Here is a 26,046-nt window from a genome sequence, read left to right as displayed (position 1 = left end):
TTAACATTTATTTTGCCACCATTTTGAGCCAGGAAATTTAAAAATGTCGTTTAAACTCCCTCTTGGCATGAAAACTCTTTCATACAAAAAAAAAAAAAAAGGGAAAGCTTCAAACATTCTGGTCTATTATATGGTGCTGTTCATCTCTGCATCTTCATTCACTGACATGGGATCAAATAAGTCTGTAGTATATAACAACTATTTGAAGTTACAATGGACACTAAAAGTCCCAATGGCACCCTCCAATGGTCACATGGTTGCGTTTTGGGCACTCTGCAACTGCCTTGCATTTATGGCAGTCATGTGACCATGATTTTCAAGGTTTTGGGGGTTGGAAATCAGTATTTACTTTTTGAAAAATCAGTTGCTTTACAACCCATGGTACTGTGTTTCCCCGAAAATAAGATAGGGTCTTATTTTCTTTTGCCCCACAAAATGTGGCCTTGGGCTTATTATAAGGGAGGGCTTATTATTTTCTGGGGCAGGTAAGAAGCGAGACGCGCCTTTTACCTTTCCAGCTCCGTCACGTTCCTTGCCCTTACACCCATTTAATCCCCTTGTAAAAAGAACCACATGAGTTCAACTCGCGAGGTTTTTTTTACAAAGGGATTCAATGGGCGAAAGGGCAAGGAACGCGATGGAGCTGGAAAGGTAAGAGGCGCGCCTTGTGGCCCAATACCGCCCACCTCACCCCAAAGGTAAAGGCAGCCTGCCTGGTTCCCTTCCCCGCCATCCCTTTAGCGAGGGGTGGCAGGTGGGGAGGGGAGAAGCAAGGCGCGTCTCTGACCTTTCTAGGTCCATTGCGTTGCTCGTCCTTTCACCCATTGAATCCCCTTGTAAAAAAACCTCATGAGTTCAACTCGCGAGGCTTTTTTAAAAGGGGGATTCAATGGGCGAAAGGGCGAGGAATGCAGTGGAGCTGTCAGTCTCTGGTAGCGCTAGGACATGCGTCTCGCTTCTCTCTCACACACACCTGCCAACCCTCGCTAAAGGGACGGCGGAGAAGGGAACCAGGCAGGCTGCCTTTATCATTGGGGCGGGTTGGGCAGTGTTGGGCCACGAGGCGTGCCTCTTACCTTTCAAGCTTCGTCACGTTCCTTTTACAAGGGGATTCAATGGGCGAAAGGGCGAAGAATGCGACAGAGCTGGAAAGGTAAGAGGTACTCCTCGCTTCTCCCCTCCCCACTTGCCACCCCTCGCTAAAGGGACGGCGGGGAAGAGAACCAGGCAGGCTGCCTTTACCATTGGGGTGGATTGTGGTTTTTTGTGCGAGAAGGAACAGGCGGGAGGGGGTGATCGCATTGCTGGCCTGCCGCTGTTTTTGCAGTGGGCTCTTTTTGAGTGGGAGGGAAGGGCGGGGGTGGTGGAAACATTTTGCTTCACCTGCTGCTGTTTTTGCGGCAGGCTCTTTTTGTGTGGGAGGGAATGGCGGGAGGTGGAAGCACTGCTTCGCCTGCCACTGTTTTTGCGGCAGGCTCTTTTTGTGTGGGAGGGAATGGCGGGAGGTGGAAGCACTTTGCTTTGCCTGCTGCTGTTTTTGCGGCAGGCTCTTTTTGTGTGGGAGGGAATGGCGGGAGGTGGAAGCACTTTGCTTTGCCTGCCGCTGTTTTTGCGGCAAGCCCTCTTTTTGCCCTGCAAGCTGTACCGGTAGGTGGTACAGTGGTAATGGCGGGGACTAGTTGCACATGCGCTTAAATAGTTGGGGGTGGGCTTATTTTCAGGGGAGGGCTTATTATGGAGCATGCTCTGAAAAGCCCGATTGGGCTTATTATCAGGGCATGTCTTATTTTCGGGGAAACACAGTAATTAGCAATAGCAATAAGACTTAGATTTATATATTGCTTCATAGTGCTTTTACAGCCCTCTCTAAGAGGTTTACAGAGTCAGCCTATTGCCCCCAACAATCTGGGTCCTCATTTTATCCACCTTGGAAGGATGGAAGGCTGAGTCAACATTGAGCTGGTGAGATTTGAACTGCCGAACTGCAACAGCTGAAGTAGCCTGCAGTCCTGCACTGTAACCACTCTGCCACCCTGGCTCAGTTATTTGCTTAATAACCGCTGCAATTTTTTAAATATAAAATCAGATTAGCCATGTGAAGACTCATTAGCAATCGGGATGTTTTATGACCGTAATTCTCAGTTCCACTTCAGTTTTAAGTCAAGATATATCTCCAGTCTTCAAAGGAATGTCCACTTCATGTAAATGAGCATCTTTTTCAGAGCAGGATCAAAGTCTGTTATTTATAGAAGAGTTATTTACAGAAAGCTGTACATGAATCTTAACCAACAACCTAGTACATTTAATGAGGTTTACTGTAAATGTTTTTTTTTTACTTTAGATACTCTAAATGATTAACAAATCCATTCCATCACTAATTTTGTCTAGTTTATGGTGAAGCTCAGATACAATTAGTGTGAGAATGGGTTTGATTTTAATAGCTCGTATTGGAGCATTATATTCATATGTCATTTAAGTATTTAATTAGCATACTAGCTATAACCAAATATACCTAATTAGAATATATCCACCCCTTTGATTATGTTTAGTTATATATTGACTAAGTGTGAATTCCAGAATTATAAAGAGCCTTTTAACAACTAACACAATGCCTCTTTTATCTTATAAAGATCTCCTATTTAATAACTGTGATGTTGTAAATGATACCTGCTTGGAAAAGAGATGTTTCACATATTATTAAGTAGTTTCACCCAGATTTTTGCAGCCCAAATATAGTAGCCCTACTTTCTGACTTTCTGTTCAATCCATGACAATACAGAGGTGGAAATGGAGGTTAGGGTAGCTAAGCATTTTCCTATCTTCTGGTTTTCTGGAAGAATGTTAATACCTGGCTTTGCCAATTTGCATTGGGTCTAAAAGTATGATGCATCTTTGTGGATGGCTGGTGCCTTGTTAACTTCCTAGCCTTTGAAATTGTAACCTAATTTATCTTTATTTGTCTTTAAGCTGATAGCTATTCTGAATATTTAACTGCTACTAATTTTTTAGAAATCCCCTTGATTGTTGCATTTAAGACTTCAGTTTGACTAACATTTCTAATTTAAGGACTAAAAAATTGTGTTACTGCTTCTCTGCAGGTACCTGCATAAGAACAAATATCTAAGAGTTATTGATGAAGATGCATTTTTGGGTGTTCAAAGTGGTCCAAGTCTACTGTGAGTAATGGGGGAAGAATATATTAAGTTATTCTAGTGTTATTCATAAATAGATATTGGATAATGATTGCTAGGTCTCTGATTATTTAAATAATTATAATGCTAAGGCATGAGCTATCTACTCATACATTCTTCTGGACTCATGTTCTTGCTGTAGGGTGACTACAATGTCAACAGACTGTAGACTTATTATATTATAAGGCCTATTGTTGTTGGCTTTTCTGTTGCTCAGGTTTGTTTATCTATCTACAATCTATTGTGGTATGTATATTTCACAATTAGGAGTTGCGCTGAGAGCTTCATGATGTCCACCCAGTAATAGCCCCTTTGTTAGAATGACATGCCCATGCATTTTTTTTCTCGAAAACAATTAGAAAGGTGTTTTGCTGTCATCTTTTTTGGGCAGGTGTGTGTTTTGCTTTCCCCACTGCCCCTGTTACAGCCCTTTCAGAACAGAGGTTGCACCTATCTGTGAAAATATCTTTATTACTGGTAGGTAATATTAAATACTCTTCTTCTCCCCTAGTCATAAAACTGTATTTATCCTCAAATACAAACAAGCAATGAAGCAGAAGAAACTGAAATCAGCAATTCTGTTATGAATTTGAAGAAAGATAAAACATTTGTTCCCTTTTGCAATAGAACTTAGTGAACTTTCTGAGAGCTATTTTACTGTGTTAGGCAAATTCATCTGGACAAATTCAGCAGAAACAAAATGAGCTTAATAACCTGATCGTATTGTGTGACCTGGATTGTTCCAAATTTATCTGTGATATTATGACCACAAATGAAACATTTATTCCAGTTCCATACCTGCTTCTCTAAAGAGGCTTCATTTTCTTCCTAAGAATAGCTAGCAGCAGTTGGAAAAATACATAAAAACAGTCAATAACTCTCTAACACTAGTATATTTGGCATATTTCAGGGTGACTCACATTTTTTTCATCAACATGGAAATAATGTATTGAACATTCACACAGAGGTACTTATTTATTTTGGGGTTAGCATACAAGCTCAGAGGGAGAATAGATTTAATTCAGTAAGAATACTTGATTGTATAATCGATGCAGGAGCGATTATTCATTACAGGAAGAAAAAATTATGTGATTAACTTGTTTGTTTCCAGCATGTGGATTGGTTCATTACTTCTAAATATCTAAATTACAAAATAAAAAGAGAATGGAAAACAGCATTTATCAGCTATGGCAAGGAAAATGATGCCAGGAAAATGTCAGGAACTGACAGCTAACTAATCAAAGGAAGCAGTTAAAAAGAGGAAATCTGAGGCAAAATCAATAGACTCCTACAGAAAAATAGTAAACATTGGATAGACATATGGAAAAGATGTGAAAAAGTTGTAGGTCCAGGAGAACAGGGTAGAGACACAAATATATTTTTCTAGGATTTGTCAAAGGTGCAGTTAGTATGTTGAACAGGATAAAAGCTAGATTCTATATTCTTGACATACTATTTTGGATCTCGATGTAAATAAATCAGATATAGGTCCCTTATTATCCATGAGTTTACCTGTCAGTCTAGAAACTATGAATAACAAGACCTTGGACTTGGAGGAAATGTACTTTACTTAAAAGGTGTTTTTTTTGCCAAATACATACATAACACACATACATAATACATGCATACATACATACATACATACATAATGCACATAATGCAAAATACATATATGTTCTGACACACACACACACCACGCCTGTGAATAAACCAGAACACAGGCTTGGCTGTTTGCCACTATTTAATTACTGAGATAAAGAATCCTTTGGCTGAGGGCCCAGACAACTCACGTTCAATAGAGTAGCTCTGCAGCAACCCAGATAATTCAAATGAAGCAACGCAGATAGTCCAAACGAACAGACACAGCTAGAATACACAGATAGATTTTCTTAACTACTAATTCAAATGGTTGTTTCCTGCAAATGTCCCCTCCCAGCGCCTCACCTATAATCTCTCTTGGGAGGGGCCAATCCACAACCATCTGTGCTTAATCATCTTCTGTGAGTCTGCCTACGGAGTTGCTGCTTCTGTTTCTCAGCCCTTCTCAATCTAGCATCAGGGACAAATTGCCTTTGATCCTCCCCACTGCTCCATGCCTCAGGCGCCTCCTGGTGGCCAACCAGTTTCTCTGATCACTGCTCTGAGTCTGAACCCTGCACAGGGTCCTCCACATCGTCCAGGGCAGACTCATATGGTTCCTCGCTATCCGAGTCCATCAGCAGCTCAACCGGATCCTGCTGGGCCACTACACACACATATATATATATACACACACATATGCAATATATATGCAATACATATACACACTCATAAACAGACATACAAACATGCATGCATGCATGCATGAAAGGTAAAAGTAAAGATTTCCCCTGTCCAGACATGTCTAAATCTAGGGGGAAATGCTCACATCTGTTTCTTAGCCAAGAGAGCCCGCATTACCTGAAGACAGTTCTGTAGTCATGTGGCCACTATAACTATATGCTGAGGCACATGGAATGCTGTTACCTTCCCACCAAAGTGGTACTTATATATCTACTTAGATTTGCATGCCTTCAAACTGCTAGGTAGGGGCAGGGAACGGGAGTTCACCTCATTACGCGGCACTGGGATCACGAACCCAGGGTGACAAGTTCAGTATCTTTACCCACTGAGCTATCCCGCCTCTATATACATACATGCATATAAGTATGTCTATATGTATCTTGGTATATATATGTATGTTGTAGAAACTGGGTCTCAAAAACTGAGATCTTGTTTTAGCAACCATAGAAATGTAAAACCATAGCTAGTACAATCCCAAGTAACAAAAGTGATCTGTACTGATTCAGTCTTGAAACACATAGGAGCAGCCTCCTTATTGAGTCCAAGGATTTATTTCTCTCTGAGTGAGAGGTTAGTTCCAACAGGTTTAATGAAGGCACCATTAGTAGGCACTACCAGTACAGAGGTGCCAAAGCATCTTAGAAAAGCAACAAGGATCCAGGAAAGGCTGGGTCAGTCTCAGAGCTTGATTTGAAGAGAAACTGAATTCTTGGACAGTTACGGTATATCTTTACAAAAGAAATTTCCATTAGATTACCATAGAGCCGTGATGGCAAACCTATGGCACGCGTGCCGGAAGTGGCACGCAGAGCCATTTCTCCTGGCACGCGGAGCCATCACCAGTTGCTCTTCCGGGTTCGGGCGCAGCATCCAGCTGGTCTTTACGTGCATTGGCGTGCCAGAAAACAGAAGAGGAGCCGCCCGGTGCGCATGCCAGGAAAATGACCTTGTTTTCAGTGTGCACATGCGCACACAAAAAACACCAACAGGAGGAACAAGGGCCACGCGTGCCAAAAGACGTGGAGAGGGGATCCCACGTCGCTTAGTAGAGCAGAGCTGTGGTCGGGGTTTCCCTCCCTCCCTGCCCAAGTGGGCTTCTTGCGTGGCCCTCGCCCTCCAGCCCATGGCTCATCTGCAGTCCGAAGGGCTTGGCCGGCTCGGGCACTTCAGAAAAGCAGCGGCAGCCACAAGGGGAAGGGCAGGAGCGGCCAGCCGGTCCCTGCAGCCACTCCCACACCAGCCAGAAGCGGCACTGTGATAGCTGCCAGGGCTTCCCTCCCTCCCACCTAAGTGGGCTTCTTGCACGGCTCCAGGCTGCGCCTCTGATGAGGATCCGCGGTCCGGAGTGCTGCCGCTTCCAGCGGGATATATACGGGTGAGAACAGGTGACCGCCACCCCTTACTCCCTTCCCCAACAGCGGCTGTTGTGCTTTTGCTTCCACCCGGGATGCTGGCGGAGGAGCTGCTGGTGGGGAGGTGAGCTAACTGCAAAAAGACGCCGCCAAGGGCCTGGAAGAATATATCCCGCTGGAAGCAGCAGCTCTCCTGACCGCGGATCCTCATCAGAGCCGCAGGCTGGAGCCGTGCAAGAAGTCTGCTTGGGTGGGGAGGGAGGGAAGCCCTTGGCCGCCCGTCCTCGCCACCGCCACCCCTTCAGCCCTGGAACTGGGACACCTTGGCAGCGCTCGCCTCGCGCGGCAGCAAAGTGTGTGTGTGCGTGTGTGTGTAATGGGGGTCTGGCTGGGACTGATCAGCTGAGAGGCTGGCGAAGAAGCGGCGCTTGGAGGAAGAAGGCAGAGATGCTGGCTGGCATTCGCTTCCCTTACTTTTCGCCGCCGCTGCCCCGGCAGGAAGGAGCATTACCACCCCCTCCCTGCTGGTTGCAGCCCAGGCCCCGCCTGCCCTGCTTAGCTGAAAGTGGCGAGGGAGCAAGCCGCGATGAGCAGGAAGGGAAATGAGCGCCGGCCACACACACAGACCACTTGTTGCCGTGCAAGGTGAGAGCTGCTGGGGAGAAATCAGGGGGAGAGGGGGGAGAAGACCATCCCTAGCAGAAGATTGTTTTCTTCTCCCCCTCCCAGATTTCTCCCCAGCAGCGCTGGTCTCGCGCGGCAGCAAAGTGTGTGTGTGCATGTGTGTGTAATGGGGGTCTGGCTGGGACCGATCAGCTGAGAGGCTGGCGAAGAAGCGGCGCTTGGAGGAAGAAGGCAGAGATGCTGGCTGGCATTCGCTTCCCTTACTTTTCGCGGCCGCTGCCCCGGCAGGAAGGAGCATTACCACCCCCTCCCTGCTTGTTGCAGCCCAGGCCCCGCCTGCCCTGCTTAACTGAAAGTGGCGAGGGAGCAAGCCGCGATGAGCAGGAAGGGAAATGAGCACCGGTCACACACACACACCACTTGTTGCCGTACAAGGTGAGCGCTGCTGGGGAGAAATCAGGGGGAGAGGGGGGAGAAGACCATCCCTAGCAGAAGATTGTTTTCTGCTCCCCCTCCCAGATTTCTCCCCAGCAGCGCTGGTCTCGCGTGGCAACAAGCGGTGTGTGTGTCTGTGTGTGTGTGTGTGTGTGTGTGTAACGGGCTGGATGGGACTGGATGTGAAGGCCGGGCGAGCGCGCAGAGGCTGGGCGGAGCGGCGCAAGGGATCGAGGCGGCTGGCGAGTGCGCAGAGGTTGGGCGGAGTGGTACAAGGACACCGGGTCCGAGGCGCCGTGCGGCGGAGGCGGTCCGAGCCCGGGCGATCGAGACGCACGTCTCGTGCCTGTTCAGGGACCGTCCGGAGGCTTCCCTGAAGCCTTCAGAGCTCTTAAAACGACCATCCGAGCAACCCGGAAGTCACTTCCGGGTTGCTCGGAGGGTGGTTTTAAGTGTTCCGAAGGCTTCAGGGAAGCCTCCGGACGTTCCCTGAAGCCTCCGGAGGGCCTCCGGGGGCCGGGGGAGGCTCTTTTCGCCCTCCCCAGGCTCCTATAAAGCCTCTGGAGCCTGGGGAGGGCGAAAAAAGCATGCAAAAATGGGCGCGTTGTGTGCGCATGCGCACTGGGGGGCGCGTTGCATTATGGGTGCGGCACGCCCGCACACGACCCCCCCCGCGCTCCCCCCACTTATGGCACGCGAGCCAAAAAAGGTTCGCCATCGCTGCCATAGAGCAAGGATCAAAAGTTGTATTCTGCCAAAGGAACTCACGCAGCCTTCCCAACATCCTTGTGCACCACAAAATGCAGGTTTTATGACCATGCCAATTTTCAGGCTGTATTTAACCATGCAAATTTTACATCTATCTATTTTGTCTAAGGAAATCCATATGGCTTTAATTTTGTTTTGTTTTTAATTGTGATGGTCAGAGTGGCTTCAGCGCTGTTCATACTATCAACTTTTTGAGTTTTTGTTTTTTAAGCATAAACATTAAATGAGAATAGTAATGTTTATACTGTAGACTAATATTCTGGAAGGTGAACTTCTTCACATTCCACTACCATGAAATCATGGAATATGAAAGAAGTAACTTACTTGGGAACAGAAAAAAAATCCAATAAACATTAAGCTTCTGCTTTGCTCATCTAACTATTCATCTTAGCAGGGTTATTATTGTACTGGTTTGTACACAGAAGCACCAAAGGAAACTGACTTGAGAACTTTAGATTCGTCTGAATGTTAAAGACTGTCAGTATGATTGGTTAAGCAATGTCTTATTTAAGAGAGTCATACATAGAATTAAACAGCTCTTTGTTTGTAAATGTGTATGTTGCTTTTAATTGGATTGTAGAGCTGTTTGCAAAGACAAAATAATAGGAAAGAAACAGTGGTGAGATTCCAAAAATTTTACTACCGGTTCTGTGAGTGTGGCCTTGTGGGCGTGGCATGGCTTAGTGGGTGTAGCAGTGGAAGGATGCTGTAAAATCTCTATTCCCAATGCAAAATCCCCATTTCCTCCCAAACAGCTGAGACTCGGGAGGCAGAGAATAGATGGGAGCCAGTCAGAGGTGGTATTTACCAGTCCTCCAAACTGCTCAAAATTTCCACTACTGGTTCTCCAGAACTGGTCAGAACCTGCTGAATACCACCTCTGGAAAGAAACATAAAAATGACAGAAGAGCAGATTGTTAAAAGCAATAATAGTAGATGTTCATAATGGACAACAGAAAATGTGTCAAAAAGATGGGAATTCTGAAGCATATTGTTGATGAAAATCTCCAGCATTAGTGACACCACTTTTTCATAAAATTTGGTAGCAATCAAGGTATGGCATCTATTCTAGTCAAAGCATGGACTGGCAAATCCTGGAAGAGCACTTGAAAACCTAATACGTTTTGGTCTAAGCAAAGGACCTATATATACTTAGCGTGGACCTATATATAGATTAAAATAATAGCAGCTCAGGAGGTATAAATTGAATTCTTAAGTCTCCACTTAGTCAGCCAGTGAGGAGGGAAAGTCAAAATTCTTAAATACCATCACCACAAAAAGTCCCCTAAGACAATTTCTGTTTGTAAATTGCACTAAAAATATAATTTACTGAATTCATGATGCAAATAATAATTTGGTCACCATATTCTTCACTATGTTCCATACGCCATTTCCTTTCACATATTCAATTATGTTCACAATTCTAGGAGCACAGTGGCTCAAGTGGTTGAAACACTGAACAGGAAGGTAGTAAGCAGCATTTGAGACCCGAGAGCTGCCATGAGATGGAGTTGAGCTTGCCTTTCACTCCAGCTCCTGCTGGGGACATGAAAGGAGCCCCCATCTGGGTATCCACAGGGCAAGGTGATATCACCGGCTAATCCTTTCAAACTGGAAGCACCTTGGAGCTTCTGACATGAGTGTAAAGTTGTAATTCTTGTTTAATACCTGATGCAGGATAACCACATTCCACTTTAAGTTTTTTAAGCCTGCCTCTAGGTATACATGAAAACAAGCTTCAGATTCTTACATCTTCTTCATGGAGGAATCTGCTCCTTTATTTTTATTTTTTTCTTACAAAACTGAATGGGCCAAAAAAATAATTGGAATATTTTGGGTTACATATAAGTTGCTGGACCATGAGTGGGACTACTCAGGTTCAGTTCTTCTTCTGCCATCTTCTGCTATGGAAACACACAACTCAAGTTACCAAATAAGGCTGTTGTTATGTAGAAAATTTGAGGAGTAGGTACAATGGATGCTACCTGGAACTCTCAGTGGTAAAAGTATGATGACTATTGAATTTTTTAAAATGTGGGGGGCAGTGGGGGAGTGTTTTATATTATAACAACAGAGATAACTTTTAAAGATATAGTGAAAAATGCAAAGATAGTACAAAATATTTATTGCTAAAAAATATTACTGAATTTTAATCAATTATTCTTTCCAAACTCAATAGTACCAAAAGGCAGGCATAGGAGCAGGTGTGAACTAAGAAATGGGAAGACATCTTTATTGTGGATGGAGAGGGTGGGAAGAGGGTGCGAAGAGGGAGGGAGGGAGAGAGAAATTTTTCAATTTACTTTCAGCAGAACTCATTTGTTATTCTTATAATTCTTTTGCATGGCTTATAAATTATTTTGAATGCATGAAGTTTGATTTTCTTTAAAGAAGAAAAAAGAGTGTTTTCCTGTTTTTTTCTTAGCTGTGTGATAATATTATTTTGAAGTTTAAATTTTTCAAATTGTAAGTCAACAGGCCAAAGATAACTCAGAAATATTAAGTCAAGCAAAAGTTTAAAAATATTTTGCCAGTTAAAAATAACCATAATACTGGATGTCAGATGCCTTTTAGCATAAAAATCCAGTTAATTTCTGTCTAAAATATGGAGAAAGTGGGTGTCAAGCAATACAACAGAGCAAAGTCAGGCCAAAATGGCGGATCATGGAAAAAATGCTAATCATTTTGGTGATGGTATGGAAGGTGACATTTTAAAGTCATACTTGCTTAGACTGCACACATACCACCCTCCCAAATAAATCCAAAGTCTAGACATCCTAGTATGGGAGGCTAGGAATGAATTATTTTTGTAGAGAATATAGTACATAGGAAGAAACTGGTTCAGCTATAAATAAAACCATGTAGGCTTTGGTTCTACATGTTGCTCTTAATTTCTATGTTTGTTAATTCTTTTAAGGCATTTGACAGTTGTATGGCATATAAATTAAAGATTCATGAAGCATTTCATGAGAAACAGACATTACTAATTGTCCTTTATTTTTGCTGTGTCTACCTTTAGTGACGTGTCCCAGACGTGTATCACTTCACTGCCAGAAAGAGGATTAGAAAACTTGAAAGAACTGATGGCTCAAAATACCTGGACTCTAAAGAAATTCCCCCCAGTAAAAACTTTTCCTTACCTAACTTATGCTGCTCTGTCATACCCAAGTCACTGTTGTGCTTTTAAGAATTGGAAGAAAGCTAAGGGGTAAGTTTTAAAAATGGTATTACATTTTAAATGGGTTAGAATCCAACTATCTATGGAATCTAATTCTGGCTCATGAACCTGCCCAACAATAGAAATGTTCCTTCAGAAACCTCTTCAACTTTTCTTCACATCAGATGTGATGCAAATGAGAGAGCGAATGTTTGAAATGGCACTCAGACTTTCAAATTCTCTCCATAGAAAGTCAACCTCGTGTTTATTTAAGCACTGAATGAAGTCCACCTCTTCACCGTGGACTAAATTAACATTATCTTTAAATACTGTTTGAACCTCTTTAAAGCAGATTTTATACTCAATGGCTGCTCCAATTTAATAAGATTAGATTGCATTTGTTCTGAAGCATGATGTTTACTGTAAACTGTACAAAATAATTGTATAAAGGAAAGGAAGGATAGCAATTAGTTATAATAAACAGAAACAAAAGCAAATGCAGTGTAATAACAGTAAATGGGTAATAGCTTTCTTAAAGGAATAGTTGTCTAATCAAAATGTCATTATCATAATTAGACCTTAGAATTGTAGCTTTATTCCAAAGCTAGAATGCTGCACTTTTCTCAAATAATATTGCATTAGCGCACAATAAATATTCCCCACTGATTAATTTTCTTGCTCTAAATAAGCTACCTATTTTATTAATCATGCTTTCTATTGCTCCTTTAGAATCTTGGAGTTCTTGCTGTGTAATCAAACTAACAATCTCAGCATTCGCAAGAGAAGATCTTCCAGTACATTCAGGGCACCTTTCTACCAAGATTATGCAGAAGATTATTCAGATCACACTGATGCTGTTCATGACGAGAATTCCAAATTTAGAGACCTTCATGGAAATTCCCGTTATTATGTCTTCTTTGAAGAACATAACAATAGAGAAGATGGATTTGGTCAAGAACTCAAGAACCCCCAAGAGAATATTGTGACTTTCGATAATCATTATGATTATGTTATCTGTACAGGTAATGATGATATTAGCTGCAGCCCAAGGCCTGATGAGTTCAACCCCTGTGAAGATGTAATGGGGTACAGATTTTTAAGGATAGTGGTATGGTTTGTAAACTTGCTGGCCATTGTGGGCAATATTTTTGTTCTCTTTATCTTACTCACTAGCCATTACAAGTTGACTGTTCCACGGTTCTTGATGTGTAACTTGGCCTTTGCTGATCTTTGTATGGGATTGTATCTTCTCTTGATTGCTTCAGTGGATCTTTATACTAGATCAGAGTATTATAACTATGCCATTGATTGGCAAACTGGACCTGGTTGTAGCACAGCTGGCTTTTTTACTGTCTTTGCTAGTGAGTTATCAATCTTTACTTTGACTACAATCACCCTGGAACGGTGGTATGCTATTACGTTTGCCATGCGCTTAGATAAGAAAATTCGCCTTTGGCATGCATCTTTTATTATGTTGGGTGGTTGGCTGATATGTTTCCTTCTTGCCCTTTTACCTTTGATTGGAGTCAGTAGTTATGGAAAAGTTAGCATCTGCCTTCCCATGAACACTGAAACACCTGTAGATCAAGCTTACATTATCATTATTTTGCTGTTGAACATTGTTGCTTTCATCATCATATGTGCTTGCTATATTAAAATTTATATTACGGTAAGGAATCCCCAATACAAGTCAGGGGACAAAGACACAATCATTGCAAAAAGGATGGCTGTGCTAATTTTTACTGACTTTTTATGTATGGCACCGATCTCATTCTATGCTTTATCTGCTGTTATAAACAGACCCTTAATAACAGTCAGCAACTCAAAAATTCTGCTGGTCTTGTTGTATCCACTCAATTCTTGTGCCAACCCATTCCTTTATGCTATCTTTACCAAAGCATTCCGAAGAGATCTCTTCATCTTGCTTAGCAAATTTGGGTTGTGTGAACATCAGGCTCAACTCTACAGGGGCCAAACAGTCTCGCCCAAGAACAGCAGTGGTTCTGGTCATAAGGGCAACCGTGGAGTTGTCCATAACCTTTCTAGCCATCAAAGGCATCCTCATGATGTACTTGGAGGCTACCACTCTGCAATGATGCTACATATTCAAGAATCTATGGAAAATAGTAAGCTGACAATATTGTAGCACATCACTACTTAAAATAATATTGGAAAATTGGAAATCCTTGTTCTATTATAAAGAGCATGGTTTCTTTGGATAGGAATTTTTAAGATACATTGTGCTTTGCTGTGAGCCATCTATAAAAATCTGTAAGTTTATTAATATTTGAAAAGTCTGTAATAAATCAGATCAAGTAATTTTCGAGTTCAATTGTCAGTTTGCATAATGCCATGCATTTATTATAGAAAATCCACAAGAAGAATGAGGACAATGATATACCTCTCAGCAAACACTCTGCTCCCCAGAGTAATTATAGAAGAAAGAAAATAATAATAATAATATAATTTGATGCCTCTGGGAGGGTGAAAATGGGTCTGTTTCTGGCCTTCCGGAACTTCCAAGAGGTCCATTTTTCCCCATCCCCAGCCTCCGCACGGGTCTTGCACTTACCTCACATCCAAAACAGGCCGTGTGGAGACTCCTGGGAGGGGGAAAACAGGCCTCCTGAAAGTTCCAGAAGGCCAGAAAGGGGCCCATTTTCACCCTCCCAGAGGCTCAAGGAAAGCCTCCAGACCCTGGGGAAGGTGCAAATGTTCCCCCCTCTCCTGCCATGGTGCAGGAGGCCAATTGGCTACACCCACCATGGCCACACAACCCCAGCAACCGGGGTAGGTGGGGCCAGCCAGGGGTGGGATTTGGAGGTTCTCCGAACCAGCTATAATGTTAGCCACAGGTTCTCCCAAACCCGGGCAAACCTGTAGCAGCCTACCTCTGACACTGGTTATACATTGATTCATTGAACTAGCTCATGAAATTGGCCAGAAACAAACATGTTGCACTGCAAAAAGCAAAAACAAAAAAACCAACTGTTTGAATGTCCAAGCAGCAGTAGAATGGAAAGAATAGAAATATCATTAACATCCAGTTAATGAAATTAATATCCTCTCTTTCGAACTATAAGGAAGCTAATAACTCTGAAACTATTTTTTCCTGGCTCACATCCAAGCTCAATTTCTGTGTATTGAGAAAAAGAAATATTATCCCATAATCCTGCGATCAAAGAACAGTTGAAGAAAAGGTCATAGCTACGCCTCCTTTCAAGGGTTCTGTATTCTAAAGGTTGCCCTGTCCATTTCCAGTTTAATTAAACAGGACTTTGGAATCCATAACAGCATTGGACCAGATATTTAAGCAGAACCCTGGGTTATTTCAGTCTTTGCTATCATAATTATAGCTGTGTTCCTGAATAAACTTTAGTGCATTTTCAGGTGACGCCTTTATCAAGGGTACTATGAAATAAGAAATATAAACTGCTAAAAATGGTATGCATCTATAAAATGAGAAGACCAACCTTCAGCACAATTACATTTCTAAATCTACAACCAAAGAGAAGAAAAAAAAATCTTATGTCATATTTAAAGTAGAAGTAAATAAGCAAATGAAATAATGTGGCACAAATGCAAAAAGCAATAGTGTTACAAAGCCCCTTCCAATTCCTCCCTTTTAGGGAGAATAATACTCTAAATTCATTTTTTAAAAACATTTTCCTTCTTTGTCTGCATAAATGTTTTTTTTTAATTCATATAAAATGATATAAATTTAAGTGTTTTCTAACAGGTTCCTAAAAATGCTGTTATTTTGCTCTTTTTTAATTGTTAACAATAAACCCATAGAGAAAAATGATTTATTTTTAAAAATACATTTATCTTATTTGTGCTTACCAGCTAAAACATATTTAAAATCACTAGCAAACATGCATTGATAAAACATGTGTTGTTTTAACTTCTAGTGTTCATGATTTTTTTTTGGTTTGAGAAAAAGTATTGTTCTATTATTAAAGGAAAATTAAACAATAACAAGTATGCAGCTGAACAGAATTATTCACTTGGGAAAATAATTCCCTTTTCTTGTATCCTTGAAAAAGGGAATGAAATAGGAATTTAAATTATAAACTGCATGCACAAATGCTATGCTGATAGTATGCAAAAGAGTTTGCCTCCATCAGACTACCTATGTATTAGATTCTTTGAAGTTTAAATTGAATTGTATAATAAATAGGGAATTTGGTATAACTTTTCTGTACACCTGATTAGATGTTGTTCTTGCATGTTTCTTTCTTAGGGATTCCGATCCAACAAAGACAGCCAATGTCAATCTGCTTTAGTGCCATTCAGATTCAAGGGGGTACACTCTCCACTGACTGACATCTCTGTATGTGATAGCAATACCATACCATTATTTTCAGGGAACATACCATGCATGTTCCTTAAAAAAAAAGATCTGAGGGACCTATTCTTGAAGAATCATCATCATTATCCTGGAACAGTAACTAATCAAGTGTTTCACTTACACTAACATTTTCTTCAACTGCAACAGAGTTCCAGCCACTGTCATCAAAACACTGAAATGGTGCAGCTAGAAAGTTAAGACTATTGTATTGAATTAGAAGCTGGATAGTACATTATCTAAGGAAGGTAGATTCAGGGCACTTAATGTACCAAGAGCCCTCCTGGGTTCAGACCAAAGACTAGTTAGATTAGCATGCTTCTTGCAACAATTGCCACCAAAGAAAAGAGAAGTAGGGCACACAATGACAACAGCTCTCGTTGACTTCCTAGTTAGTACCTTGCATTATGCTAGAGCTAGACTATAAGAATAGTTACACTATAGCAATTATAATTTATACAGGATCTGCCATACAAATATAATAAAGATTTAATTCTTCATTTAAGTCTGTGTGTAGGTATACTTATTTCTGAATATGTATGTTTAATTGCCTATTTGCAGTTAATGTTTGTTTTATTATGAAATATTATGAAGTAAATGAAGCTTTTGATTAACTTATAATGAATTTGTTACAGGTAAATTTAAAGCCCATTTTAAATATTAAATAAATGCAAAAGCAAACCAAAGTCCAAGTGTTTTAATAATTCTGTTTATTTTAGCAGCATAACTTAAAACAATAAAGATGAACACAGTATCTACCATTAAAGAGAACTCAACTTACATTTCAAGGCTGGGATAGAACTGTTTTTTTTTAAAAAAAAACTCTATTATGATAAATACATAGCATACTATGCTAATATATTATATTCATAGAAGTAGCAGTAGCTATGTTTGTTTCAGTTCAATCTAAGTATTGCCCACCCACCCATCCCTAAAAATCTGGAATTTTTATCTTTGGAATCCTGGGATTCCACATTCCTGAATCCATTGTGTATGAAACAATATCATTTAAGAGTTCTTTTATTAAAAACATATCCAAAATATTGTTACTGTTTCAAATGTACATACCTCTTGACGGGGGTGAAATTCAGCAGGTTCTAGAGAACCTGTAGTAGAAATTTTGAATAGTTTGGAGAACTGACAAATATCACCTCTGGTTGACACCAGAGTGGGGTGGGAATGGAGATTTTGCAGTATCCTTCCCCTGCCATGTCCACCAAGCCACGCCCACAGAACCGGTAGTTAAAATATTTGAATTTCACCACTGCCCCTTGATAAATTATGCTCCGAGTCATGTAAAAAAAGGAATGCACATCTATTTATATGATCAGAAATGACCTTTGACTAATTGCCAGCAACTGATTATTTTGAGGATCTATAGCAGGGAGATAGAGGGAGAAAGAGAGGTGGAGAGGGAGGGAGATGAGAGGGGAGGGAGAGAGATAGGGAAAAAGAGATGGATGGAGGAAGATGAGAGGGAAGGAGAGAGAGAAAAAAAGATGGAAGAGGGAGAAAGAGGGGAGAAGATGAGAGGGAGGGAGTGTCACGATGTTAAAAGGTTTGCTAGGCCTGAACTGCCTAAACTGACACTCAAGAGTTAAACTAAGAAAGCTTTATTGCGCAGGTCATAAAACAAAAAAGGGTTCTTATCTGAAAGTGATTTATTGCGCACGCGTTACACATTCCAAAATTCCTCTCTTCTTTGTTCGGCAGCCAACTTTTGGCTGACGAAGCTTTCATTATCAAAATGTAACCAATTAGTTATTTTCTGTTTTCATTTACTTTTATTATTTTATTATTAAAGTTTGTTTATTAATTAGAATATTTTCTTAAAGAGTATTTTTTTTCTCAATATCTCAAAAGATATGCAGAAGGGAATCAGCCACGGTTCATCGATCTCTAACAGGGTGTTTTTTCCCCTGACAACTTGGTAGCAGAGGATGGTTTTTGATGACCAGCTGAGATGGCTACAATTTATGGCTGTATTTTCCCTTCATGCTATCTAAAGATAACCGACTAAGCCTAATTAGCAATGTCGGAGAAAAAGAAAAAAAAGAAAAAGAAAGATGGGGCGAGCACAGATGGATCAGCTTCCTCTGACAAGGAGGCTCCCTCGGACACAGAGAAGCAAGATCAAAACGTGCTTCAGGAACAACAAATTCCTTCAGGTGCCGAGCCAAATATGGGAGAAGGAGCTACAGGACGCGACATCCACGAAACGAGGTCAGTGGTTCCTCCTTCTAAAATATCTCCAGGAGATTATGAATTTTTGGGGGCCAAGCCAAAACTTCCCACTCTGCCAGAGCCACTCCATTCCCAGACCCTCGCAGATTATCAAACGATTGATGAATGGCAACTGCCGGCACAGAAAATATCCTCCCACGCAGAAAGCAGATTTTATAACATCTCCCCAGATGGTGAGCAAGAAATGCAAAGCTATCTAGATCAAATAGAACTGTTTGAAAAATATGCTAGGGAGGCGAGAGTGTGTTTTGAAGAGATAAGGCGAAGTAGAAGAAGCTCCCCCACTCCCAAAAAGTCTGAGGACGCCATCTTGTCTTCTTCAAAACAACAGCCTAAGACACACCCCACAGAGTTCATTGGTCAATTAGAACAAAGAGACATGTACACGTCACCGAGGTCACGTGGTCCCTTTGAGTCGACTGAACTTCCGCATACGTATAGAAAGGAGAGGCAGCCAAAAAGTGAAGCTGCACTGCCATCTGCTGGCGGAGAAAAATTATTACAGCAAAAGATTAAGCAATTGGACCAGATTTTCAGAGATATGTCTATGAGTCCTTTAGAAGCCAAAACTTTGTCTCCAAAGGTTAAGTCTTCAACACCCCCTGGCGGTGTGGAATTCTCCCTAGATGGAAAAAGGCAAAGCCAAAGGCAAATTCGAGGAAGCCAATTTGATGTTGCCACGCAAAGGCCAATGATGCAACCCCAGCATCCCCTGGTTCAACAACCAGCTTTGCAACCAGAGCAACAAATTGTTCCTCAGCAGGTATTCACAGTCACCCCCTTGACTGGTGAGTCCAAATTAAAGGAGTCAGGAGAGAATTATAAAGCCTGGGTCAGTGAAATTGCGCTCTTGCTTCGAAGAGAAGGCACACATTCCATGGTTTTTAATCCTCCCCGTCAGCCCTGGACACCTGCGATAAGAGATCTCGAAAACAGAGCTATCACGACTTTACTCATGTCAATGGAAATTGAGATCCAAGGTATCTTTCCACCTGATGCAACTGCCCAAGAAATATGGGCTATTTTGGAAGATTGCTACAGGCCCGTTTCAATTGAATCCTCATGTTTGCTCATGTCTGAGTTCCATGGTTCGAAGTTGAAACCTGGTGAACGAATTGGTGGACATTTGACCAAACTGAAAAGAATGAGAAGTGAATTGAGACAAAATGGCCATGTAATCGATGATATCCAAATGATTAGCATCATCATTAACTCATTGAATTATGAATGGAAAGATGCTGTTGCAAAGATTAACTACGTGCCTATTGCTCAACGCACAGTTAACCACGTTTGCAGACTTTTAGTGGAAGACGAAGCTATCAGGTTAGCTACCCCACATCTGCAACGGCCTCCAGCACCAAAGGCTCCAGCCAGACGTCCCTTCCGAGGAAGAGGCTACGCTCCAAGGATGCCAAAATGCTACACCTGCAACCGTGTGGGACATGACACCCGGGATTGTCCCCAACGAGTTCCAGCTCCCGCCACGTACCAGCCCAGAGGAACAGATTCCAGAGGCAGAGGTAGAGGCGGAAGACAAGGTCGTCGTGGTCCAAGGCGTGATCCACAAGCTCCGCTTGCAACACTGGCCATAACCAACGTTCCACAACCTGATCCAAAGTTCGACAGACGTCTTTTGTGGACTTTAGATAGTGGAGCAGCTGTGCACGTTACCCACAGAAGGGAACTTTTCACAGAGATGGGCGAACCAGAGCCCGAGTATCGAGAACTGTATTCCTTCACCAACCACACTTGCAAGGTTATGGGAAAAGGAACTGTTTACATTGAAGAGCTCGATACACACATCCCTGATGTTTATTACATACCTTCAGCAACCAGTAATTTGCTTAGTCAAAGTCACTTGTCTAGAGAGTTAAAGTTCCAAGTTCACCACCTCGAAAAAGCAAGTTACTTAGTTAAAGATGGTGATATTGTTGCTGAAACCATGCTGATTGGTGGTGTTTATTACTTAAAGCCAAAGCCTAAAGGGCAAGCACAGGCAAGTATGCAAACTCCAAAAAGGCACAACGCAAACCCAGAGAGAGTTGTCCCAGAGAGAGAAAGCGTTACTGTGCCAAAGGCTCCTAAAGCCAACAAACAAAGAAAACAGAAACAGATTGCTCAAAGCAAGCCTGAGGGTCCTCATGAAACTGTTAATGTTGAGAATTCACTAACTGGTAAACCTTTGCATTCCAGGTGTATTCACAAGTGGCACAGAAGATTGGGGCATGCCAGTTTCCGTGTTCTTAGAAAGATGCCGGAGTTCGCAAAAGGTTTGGATCTAAAGGGGTGTAAGGTGTTTTTGGATTGTGCGGTTTGCAAAAAGGCTAAATCCAAGGCGGCTGCAATTCCCAAACACGCTACACGCCGGTCAACACGCATTTTTGATTTGGTACACACTGACATAGTGGGTCCTTTCCCACCAACACTTGGTGGCAGAAAGTATTTTTTAACAATTGTAGATAATCATTCTAGATATGGATTTGTATATCCTATGAGAGAGAAATCTGAGACCTTTCAGATCTTTAAAGACTTTGCAGCGTTTGTTTCTACACAATACCAAGTTCGCATCGCCAGAATCCAGAGTGACCGTGGTGCAGAATTCATGTCTCAGCGTTTCCAGGACTGGATGCGTAAGAATGGAATTCTTCATCAGACATCTGCTCCATATACACCGGCTCATAACGGAGTCGTAGAAAGAAGACAAGGGGTTCTACAAACCATGATGCGTTGTCTTCTAGAAGATGCCAATCTCAGTATCGCATACTGGGGTGAAGCAATCAAATATGCAAATTACATTGTCAACCGTACTTGGAGCAGTGTAATCAATCAAACTCCTTTCTACATGCTGTATGGCTACAAGCCTGATCTCAAGAACCTCCACATTTTTGGTTCATATGCTATGGTGAACACTCCCTTAAGTCAAAGAAGAAAGGGAGGTACAGTAGCAAAGAGACTGAGATTTATGGGTATTGATGATAATTCAAAATGGTACAAATTCATTGATACTAAACATGTGATTGTCATTTCACAATCTGCTAATTTTGAGGAAGACATTGACTGGTCCAGGATTCATTCCAATGATCCTGAAGTTTATTTTCCTAGAGATGGTGTTCCAGATGCCACGCAGCCTGATGACAATTCGCAGGCAGATATTCCTTCTACCAGTTCTTCACAACCTGATGTTCCGTCTTCTCAAGCCGCGGATGCTGATGCTAGCGACGAACGTGAGGACGAGGATGATGATGAAGAAGAAGAAGAAGACTGGTCTGTTGTTCCTAGACGCTCCAAGAGGGCCACAAAAGGAATCCCTCCACAACGTTATTCATGGCAACTGACAAAATCACCAGTACCTTTGATTTGCAACGTTACTCTTCCTCCAGAGACATTCACACAAATCAAACAGCTTCCTGATTCAGAACAAGACAAGTGGTATGATGCAATGCAGGATGAAATGGACAGTTTAAAGAAACTTAATGTATTCACACCTGCAAAACCTCCAGCAAATAAGAAAGTCATTGGCACCCGATGGGTCTACAGAATCAAGAAGAAACCGAATGGTGAGTCTTTATACAAAGCCAGACTGGTAGCTCAGGGTTTCGCTCAACGTTATCCTGAGGACTACACAAACACTTACTCACCAACAGTCAGAACTGAAAGTGTAAAAATTGCTTTAACCACTGCAACTATTCTTGGTTTAGAAGTTTTCCAATTTGATGTGGACACAGCTTATCTACATGCAGACCTAGATGAAGAGATCTACGTGAGAAGCCCTCCAGGATTCCGAAAGCAAGAAGGGGATACCTGGTTCCTGAACAAAAGTCTTTATGGTCTGAAACAGTCAGGTTTAATGTGGTATTTATGTCTTACTGACAAACTAAATTCAATGGGCTTTATTAAGTCCGAAACTGATGAATGCGTGTTCACAAAAAGATCTAACAATGCATATGAGATAATTCTTGTTTATGTTGATGATATTGTTTATATTGGTCCAAATAAGAAAATGAGTGAGATTTTTGCTAAAAGTTTGCAGAGATACTTCACACTAAAATCTTTAGGACACATTAGCACTTATTTAGGTGTTCAAATTGAAAAGACACAGAAGGGGTTTAGTCTTTCACAAGAGGAGAAAATTGACCACATTCTACATCATTGCAACATGAAAGATGCTAGCACAACAAAGACACCCATGCAAACAGATTTTCACAACTTAACACATGAACCAAGTCCTGAGTTCGAGGATCAAACACTCTATCGTTCAGTCATTGGTTCACTATTATACATTAGTAGTTGGACCAGACCTGACATCGCACTTAGTGTTAATCTTTTATCACGACACGTAGGTAAGGCAACACAATTTCATTGGTCATGCATTAAGAAGTTGTTGAAATACCTAAAACACACTAAACACATGAAGTTATTGCTAGAACCAACACACACTGATCAACCAAAGCTGATTTGTTTTGCCGACGCTGACTGGGCGAGCGACAAGAAGTCACGTAAAAGCACTTCTGGTTACATGATGTTCCTAAATGGTTGTCCTGTTTACTGGCAAGTGAGAAAACAGAGTTTTGTTTCATGTTCATCTACTGAAGCTGAATATGCTTGTGTTTCAGATGCTTGTAATTCTCTAACGTGGTTTGATGCTTTAATCACAGATATCTGGACACGTCCGATTCGACCAATCACCGTGATGGAAGATAATGTATCTGTTGTTTATATTTCTGAGTCACATTTCACAGGTTCTAGGTCCAGACACATTGACATTCGTTATCAAAACACAAAGCAATTAGTTAAGCAAGGTTTTGTTAAATTGCAATATGTTTCTACACATGATCAGATCGCAGACATGCTTAACAAACCACTTGCTGCAAATCAACACGAGTATCTGCGAAAGAAGATGTGCCTTAATTGATGATTTGATGACGTCAGCCCAGACTAGCAAAAGAAGGGGTGTCACGATGTTAAAAGGTTTGCTAGGCCTGAACTGCCTAAACTGACACTCAAGAGTTAAACTAAGAAAGCTTTATTGCGCAGGTCATAAAACAAAAAAGGGTTCTTATCTGAAAGTGATTTATTGCGCACGCGTTACACATTCCAAAATTCCTCTCTTCTTTGTTCGGCAGCCAACTTTTGGCTGACGAAGCTTTCATTATCAAAATGTAACCAATTAGTTATTTTCTGTTTTCATTTACTTTTATTATTTTATTATTAAAGTTTGTTTATTAATTAGAATATTTTCTTAAAGAGTATTTTTTTTCTCAATATCTCAAAAGATATGCAGAAGGGAATCAGCCACGGTTCATCGATCTCTAACAGGGTGTTTTTTCCCCTGACAGGGAGGGAAAGAGATGAGGGAGAATGAGAAAGTGATGGGTGGGAGAATGAAAGAGGGAGGAGAATGAGATAAAGATGAGAGGGAGGGAAGGAAGGAGGGAGAGGTGGAGAGGGAGAAAGAGGAAAGCATAGCCACTAAACCTGGGTAGGTGTGGCGGGGGGGGTCATGACTCAGTGGGAGTGACATTGAGTTGGCCACGGCCACCCAGGTTTAGTGGTTTCCAGTGTTTTGTTTTCTGTGGAAAACAGGCCCAAGTGGCTCTTTGAGTATTTAAGGTTGCAGACTCCTCAACTAGTACATATGAAGGCCAATATCAGCTAAATGTGACAGCTGTGATTTCACATATTTATATAATAACATAATTCTGCAAACCGCAACATTTCAAAAACTGAGAACAAGCAGCATCAAGACCAAGTTGCCAAAATCATTGGGAACTTTGCTGTTTAGATTCAAATGTAGTAAAAACTCCTGGAAACATCAAGTTGAGGTTAGGAAAACAATTGTGTTAAAATCTTATAGGACTTTAATATCCAAATAGACAGGCATCTTGTTAATAGAATGTTGATATACTAATCATTGAAAAGGATAAAGTCTTCACTGATGTTGACATATTGGGTCATACAAGGATTGAGGAAAAGTAATCACCCAAAATTGCAAAATACTGGGACTTGCACATTGAAGTTCAACACTTATAGAAAAAGAAATCCACTGTAATAATAATTGTGACTGGAGTCTTTGGAGCAATATTTAAAGGACCCTTAATATTTGAGCATTTTAAGTTATTGGATCTGAACACACTAAGCACACTAAACATCTTGCTTGGAACTGCCTACAGTATCTCTTTAAGTGCTAACTTAATAATTTTTAGGTCCTTGATTTTACCATAATTGTAAATTTTTATCATTATCGCAGTACGCTAAACAATCACTATCATATTATCATCATCCCACCTTCAAACAAACATCTGCCTATCTAAAGTCCAGAAAGCACTTGAAAGGCGGATAACAATACCAAATCCACTCTAAATATCTGGCTGATTGAGCAGGCAACCATAATAGTTATTGAGAACTTCACTCAAAATAGATATCAAGAACAAACTGGCTTCTTTATGGAATTTATTTCACTATCTTGTTTTTTTATGAAAAAGGTTCGCCCAGGACGTGGGGGAAAAAAATCTAGATTCCTAGATTCTCTTGCTGGTTCTTTAAGCAAAATTTAGTACGGTGCTATGAACACTTATGTTATCATTAGCATACCACAAGTTGTGAAGGCAAAAGATTCTATGTACACGACACTGAATCAAAAACTAGCCAACCACATTGCCATGTGCTATGATCAAATTTATGTGAGCCAAGAAAAATGAACTGAGCATACATGACTAAATTAACCATATCTGATCAGTTTGACAAAACATTTTTTTTTCATTGTGTGATAAATGTGTTGAGTCATTAAACATATAAGTTCATAAAGTAAAAAGTAAAAGGACACTAAAACTACAAGGCTTAAAAATGATACAATTAAGATTTCAGTTAACTTCCTTTGTAGCAAGAAATAAAAATACAATTAAAGGATATTTCATGATGGAACTACTTATTTGCAAAAAAAATTGTCTGAAGAATACTAATTTATAAATTAGATATTGAAAATATTGACAGTAACAATTATATACTACTAGAAAATACTTTTTTCCTGTTAATATTGTGCACCACCCAGTCATTTCTGATGGGATAGGCAGTTATATAAATTTGATAAAACAGAAAATTGAAATCTATTGGCCTGGAAGTCATAAATATTTAAATAATTACTTCAAGAATTGCATTTATGTAAAAAAATAAACTCTGATTATAAGGAATAGTAGACTTCAAATTTATGGCACCCTGGAAAGAATTCCATGTATATTGCTGGGAAAGAGGAAACTATAAAGCTAACAGGCAGTTTTGTTGTCTTTTACTTCTAAATTTCCTTTGTGGTATTTTTCATTGCATTTTGCTACCATCTAGTGGAGATAGCAGGTAGTTTTTGAAAATTTTGAAAACCCTCAGATATACCTCATCTGCGACATCTACCTAATTGTATGTTTTTCCTGACAGAATTTATACACATCCACACAAACACATTTCTATATTCAAATCATGCAAAATCCTAATAATAGTTTGAAATTAAATTTTGAAATCTAACATGCATGTTAATGTTGATACTGTATTCCATTGGAGATCATATGCACAAGGCAACAAGATTAGGCTATTGGACTGTACATTTTACCTTCAAAC

General features: G+C 40.9%; 1 protein-coding gene across 1 annotated transcript in view; it reads left to right on the top strand.

The window, feature by feature from the left end:
* The window catches only part of TSHR (thyroid stimulating hormone receptor), a gene marked incomplete at both ends in the record, with an annotated part of 40,907 nt that extends 26,912 nt beyond the window's left edge, over positions 1-13,995 (top strand). The window contains 3 exons of the mRNA XM_081941622.1: positions 3,099-3,176; positions 11,712-11,900; positions 12,579-13,995. Of these exons, the coding sequence (XP_081797748.1) occupies positions 3,099-3,176; positions 11,712-11,900; positions 12,579-13,995 (1,684 nt within the window). The remainder of the gene's footprint in view (positions 1-3,098; positions 3,177-11,711; positions 11,901-12,578) is intronic.
* Positions 13,996-26,046: the final 12,051 nt, after the last annotated feature.

This window comes from Natrix helvetica (genome assembly GCF_964273705.1).
Source record: "Natrix helvetica genome assembly, chromosome: 1".
Taxonomy (NCBI): Eukaryota; Metazoa; Chordata; class Lepidosauria; order Squamata; family Natricidae; genus Natrix; species Natrix helvetica.
Note: the sequence above shows the minus strand (reverse complement) of the source record. Positions and strands in the feature narration are given on the sequence as shown.